Below are 6,000 nucleotides of genomic sequence, written 5' to 3'. Positions count from 1 at the left end.
CTCATTACGTTACTTCACTTCATTTTAGGCATCCTCAGTAGTGTACAACATTTAAATTGAGAAACAATAGCTGTCACGCTACAGAAATTCGGTGCACGCTCTTTTCCTTTCTTCATTTAATTGATTTTCTACATTGTAGATTAATATTAAAGGCAAGAAACAGTTAAGGGACATATATGGAATTACAGTGAAAAAGTGTTAGTGCTCCACATTAATCTCCTGATCTAAACCTGATGAACTGAGATGGTGATTTTAGGTGATTTAATTGGGATGAGCGGGAGCTTCACAGTACGAAGGAAAAGCAGCAGCTATTGTTCAGCACCTCCAGAAACTCCTTCAAGATGCTGAGAAAACTATTCCAGGTGACTCTCCCTCATGAAGACACTGAGAATAAAATACCAACAGTGTGCAGATCTGTCCTGAAAGATAAATATGATACTAAGAAAAAACTAAAGTATAAAACATATTCTGCTTTGTTTTAAAACTTTTCGTTTATAGAATAATTGTGCATATGTACCTGTAGAGCTTTAATTTAGTTTTCAACATTACTATTACAATGTATAAAATCTGACCGAAACTGTATGTTTAAATCACTGTCATGTTTTCATCTACTTCTCTGGGCTCAGTGGCCTTTGGTGCCAAAACGTCATTTAAATGTTGTGCAACAAAATGGCAGCATTACAAAGTGTTACCTGCTTTACTGTTCCAACATTTTTTAGAATGTGTTACAGCCTGAAACACAGGAATGGATGTTAATCAACAAATATATCTTCAGAGTTTACACTGGAACAGTATGTGTAATAATATTTATATACTGTCTCAACTTCTTTTGATTTGGGGTTGTATATAAAGTTGTCATATATATTAAACAACTTATACACACACAGACACACTCATGTCCTCGGTCTATGCAGGAATGCTCTTTATTACACAAGTCTCTAACACATGGAGACATCAGAAGGCACTGTAGTTTTTTAAGCATGCATGCCCGTACACACATCCGCACACACACATACACTCCTTCATACATACACTCAAGGGTCAAGTTAAGGTCATAGTCTTCTTACAGTTGGGGAACCAAGAGCCTGTTCACCTGCCCCATCAGAGAAATACTGACAGGTTCTACTTTACATGACTGTGCAAAATCAAATCAACCTTCTTCAGACATTTAATTTGGACGCCACACATCTTAAATTAGGGTGAGGGAATACTACAGCGCACCACAGTCGCACGATTATTTATTTATTTCATTGTAAGTTGAGGTTGGGAGATTTTATTATGGATAGTTTTAAAGAAGTGTTCACACTGTGTGTAGCTGCATTCCTAAGTCTAGGCTGGCGTCAATGTAGGACTGTCCTATAAAGACTCTTTCCTAGTACGTTTTTGGTCACACATATGGAATTAGGCTAACAATGCCAACTTTCACATCACACAAAAATATCATGTGATGACACTCTTTTCTTCAAAATGTTCTAATAATATGCAAAAAACTTTTTTTGTATAAAATCACGCCTCTATTTTCTGTCATTTTCACTCGGTTTTTATGTTGCTGTTTTCCCCCGGCTTTGTATTTGCACAGAGAACTGTGGGTAACCAAGTTTAATGAAAGATAGATAACATCAGTTGCGGAATGTCAGCTGCATTTCTTAGTCGAATACAAAGGGTGATTTACTTTGCGACAGCCTTCTGTGACGTAGTGGCCAAGAAATGCAGCCTTATGCACCTCAGCTGCAGCCTAGGCTTTTGGAACGCTTTGGAATCTAGAGTGATAACAGCCAGCTGACCCTTTTACATGGTAAAAAAATGTATATTCAGTACCAGAGAGTTATCACTGAATTACAGATGTTACTGTTTAAGATGGGGAGCTCTACTGTTCCACCGATATCAACACAGTACCGGTACTGGCAATAGAGTGCCTCTATACTATGCAGCAGTTACTGATAGACATGTGTTCCCATGTTCTAAATGATGCTAGACTGGTGCCAGCAGCATGTCTGTGGTATGGAACTATCATGCTTCCCTAGAATTTTTCAAATGTGCAGCAGCTTAAACAGTAAATGCTGTTCTTCTCAGTAAATCTGGAAAACATTTGGGATATAGAACACTGCCACTACCAAAATTAAACCTATAGAAATGGAACACAATAAATATTAGGAATTATAGGCACAATTTGAGTAGTTAAGTAAGAATTTGTATCAGTATCGGAAAGAAAAAAGGGAATGACGATGAACAGGCTCCAATCACTAAAGTAGTCAAGCTTCATTCGACAGTGTAATCATTCATCTAATACAGTCTTAAATTTTCACTCAAAGTTCCTGAAAGTTGTATTTCATTGCCAATAGAAACAGTAAGGAAGCACAGGAGGTCCCTGAAGCACCACTCACTTCAAGTAGATCCATCAGTCCATTCTTTCAGGAAAGTGCGAGTCCTCCAACATAAAGTTCTTTAAATCCAGTGCCATGAACGAGGTGAGGGCAGAGCAGACTAACACTGCTGTCAACCACAGACAAAAAGTGCATATCCCTCCCCTTTAAAGGCAGCCAATAAGATTCACTAAAAATCTACTAAAGGCAGTGACTGGGGAGGAAACTCCAGGTTCAACAACACAGACTCCAATCAAACAAATGGCGTCCCGTTACCCGTTCACAGAGTAACAGGAGCTTAATGCTACATAAGACTGATTAAAATTATGATAAAAAACAAGTAATTATTAGAAACTGGAATAATAACAATACCATTAATTAACATTATAATAAAAGCAGTGTGCCAAAGGCATTCTAGGAGAAAAAGTAGTCTATTTGTTGTTTCATACTTTCGAAAAATGTAAACGTGTACACCTGTTTCTTTAAAAAAAAAGTAAAATCACAGTTTTTATTTTTTGCCCACACAGCGAGGCACTGGCATTGCCTCTAGGTGGTGAAGTGTGGTGGGGGTGTGGTCATCTCGGAGTGTGCAGGATGCGGTGGGTGTGTCCTGAGAGCACATCCCAGTTCCTCCAGAGAAAGGCAAAGAGTAGGAGGAGGAGAAGGGTGGAGAAGGAGCGGCTGCGTGTCTTCATCAAAGGCACAACGCAGTTGGCCACCGTGGAGACGAACACCAGCAGGACGGCCATGAGCGTAAGCAGGACGTTTATAAGTTTTCCCAGAAGAGTGCGAGCTGTGGCATTCTCCAAACCCTCCAGCTGAACTACCTGCTGCTGCTGCTGCTGCAGTTCCATCTTAGAGATACGCGTCTGACATGCCTCCAGCGCCTCCTAGGGGAAGACAAAGGTAGACACACAAACAGAGAGTCAGTCTGGAGTTTAGTTAACATGTATGAAGCTCAAGCACTATCACGTGCATCCATCTTTATTTAAGGTCATATAAGGTATGACTTGGATGATTTCTATTGGTCTATTCAACATGAAACACTTGGTTGATGAGGTTAGTAATATATATATACCCGTATCTCCACAACAGCAACTTTACAGTACAGAGATTAAACCTTCTTAAATTTGATGTGAATAATTTTCCGCATATTCAGTTCTGTTGAACTTGCCAGAGTTTACCATTAGAGGGCACTGTCTACGGATGACTGCTGGAAACAAAGCACTGCTGTACAGGTTAATCCTGTACTGCACCCAATTCCATTTTCAGCATGAATGTCGAGGACACACACACACACACACAGATGTATGTAGTGTACCTGTATGTCACGAGCTCTCTCGTTGGACTGGTAGGCGATCTTCTCCTCCATGCTGGCCAGCTCCTGTTTCAGGTTCAGAATCTCATTTTGATGAAGCTCTGTCAGGTCATTCAACTGTTCTTCCAACCGCTCACACCTACAAATGTACACACACACACACACACACATGAAATCTGAGTCCCAGTCACATACTGAAATGTGAGACAGTGAGTGCACTGTTCATTTCAAGTGTTTCGTGGAAAAACAGCAAGGACATACAATCACTTCTCTGGAAAACTGTGCATGTGTAAGTGTATGTGTGTATATGCGTGTGAGAGTGTATGTGTGTAAATGTGTGTGAAAGTGTATGTGTGTGTGTGTGTGTGCAATACAGGTGCTATCGATATATTGTATAACGATATATTGTGATATGCTAATGAAAATTCTGACAACTACTACTGATACTTATAAAATCTGTACTTTTTATGAATTCAAAAGAGTAGGATCTGAAAACAGCTAGTACAATAGTGCTATCTTGCATTGGTGGTTTAAACACAACACAGAATAAACCACTGTCTTGACATCAATCCTGTGACTGAATCAACATCTAACCTGTTATATATATTCTTACACTCTTAGGACAAATGCACTAAAATCTAAAAAGTGAGAGAGGCTGATGAGGAACAGCCACTGTCAGAAACACCCGTTCGCCCTGATGCCCATTAGCTGCCCATTATCTGGCCAGTACACGCTGTGCCAGTTTCTATCATTAAACCACTGTTTTTGTGTTCTCTCTATTTTTAGTAAAACAGGGAAACAGTGCTGGAATACCCCTGAACATTTTAGGCAGAAAAATCTCTCTTACCCAAAGATACCCTCTCTCCCCCCCTCTCTCTCTCCACTTAGCCCACCCTCTCCTCCCACTACATTTTGGCCTATGAGGAATTTAGAACATCTATTTTAGGTCTAAAGGCAAGCAAACATACGCATAAACTGAGACTGCACTCCTCCCCTGGCCAGTCTTTCTCTGCGTACAATCAGAACATTGCAACCTATCAAGAACTTAGTGGCATGACTGGTCTTTATTCTATCCAAGTTCAGCCAATGACGCATTAGATACAAAACCTTGACAGTGGCCTACAAAGCTGAATGGAGCAGCTTCCTTCACTCCTTCACTTCCTTCACTCTTACTAACACTGATATGCATAAAATTTGAATTGGATTTTTTTTCAACGAAAACAGTGAGATATGAAAACAGTTTGTACAACAGCACTATCTAGCATTGGTGGTTTGAACACAACACAGAATAAACCACTAGTAGAACACTCTAATCTTGAAATTGATACAACTGGACACTGTGGACTAGTCTATTCGCACCTTTAGGCATGGACATTTTCAGTAACTGTGAACAGTGAAGCACTTTGCAGGTTGCTCTGGATAAAAGCCTCGGCTAAATATCTTTAATGTAATTGCAGCACAAGAAATGGATCTAGAAATCCCTCTGAATCCCTCGTCTGCTACTCTTTACTATTTGAAGTGTTTTTATATCTGAAAGTCTGAGTCTGAACCAAGTTTTGTGTGTTTGTTACATTGTATTTACTGTTTTTAGTCCGTTTAGTTTTTTCACTCTGCAGTTTAGTGAGCAGACTTTACAAGAACTTTACAACATCAGTAATAATGACAGAAAAAATTGTTACTAGGAGGCTGTACTGTATTTACCTATAGCGTTCCTCCTGCAGAGCCTGCATGACCATTGAATAGTCTCTCTGGTAGTGACTCTTCAGCCCCTCCAGGGTCTCCTCTAGCCGTGCCTGAGCCTCCCTCAGCTCCTGCACTTCCTGCAGCAGCATCTCCAAGCTTCCACTGCGTCCTCTTTCCATCGTGTTCCCCTTGGAGCTTGGTGGGCCCCCAGGGGCCCCCGTCACGCTGTTGGCCCCAGCTGAGCCCGAAGTGGCACTCGAGCAGTCCTCCTCACTGCCAAACTTCGGGCTGGACTGCAGATGCGCTGAAAATTAAAAATATATATATCAAATAATTTTTTTTTATGTCACATATATTATTAACCTCTTTATAGTGGATACTGTGACTTTTACCTGCAATTTATGTCTTAAATGCTTATGTGGGAACTATTTAATTACATCAGTATTATGATTTACTAACAAACAAAACAAAAAATGTTCCCACTCCATCCTGGAAACCACTTTCCAGGACTTTCCAAAAAAAATAAATAAAAAACATGATACAAAATATGTCAATTTTTTTGTGTACACCCCTTTTAAAAATGATAAACTATTTAATATTAAATCCATTCCTGACAAAGATGTGAAAATGTGCATG

The 6,000-nt window shown here is 39.8% G+C and overlaps 1 protein-coding gene across 4 annotated transcripts in view; it reads right to left on the bottom strand.

Annotated features, from left to right (window-relative positions):
- Nucleotides 1-900: 900 nt before the first annotated feature.
- Nucleotides 901-6,000, bottom strand: part of tmcc1a (transmembrane and coiled-coil domain family 1a) — a 57,062-nt gene continuing 51,962 nt past the window's right edge. For all 4 annotated transcript variants that reach the window (XM_049486010.1, XM_022670754.2, XM_007238278.4 and 1 more), the window contains 3 exons: nt 5,383-5,668; nt 3,685-3,820; nt 901-3,253 (listed from right to left, as the gene is read on the bottom strand). In XM_049486010.1, coding sequence (XP_049341967.1) covers nt 2,939-3,253; nt 3,685-3,820; nt 5,383-5,668 — 737 coding nt within the window. In that variant the 3' untranslated portion in view covers nt 901-2,938. The remainder of the gene's footprint in view (nt 3,254-3,684; nt 3,821-5,382; nt 5,669-6,000) is intronic.

This window comes from Astyanax mexicanus, chromosome 12, assembly GCF_023375975.1.
Source record: "Astyanax mexicanus isolate ESR-SI-001 chromosome 12, AstMex3_surface, whole genome shotgun sequence".
In the NCBI taxonomy this organism is placed as follows: Eukaryota; Metazoa; Chordata; class Actinopteri; order Characiformes; family Acestrorhamphidae; genus Astyanax; species Astyanax mexicanus.
This window is presented reverse-complemented; position numbering and strand designations above follow the sequence as displayed.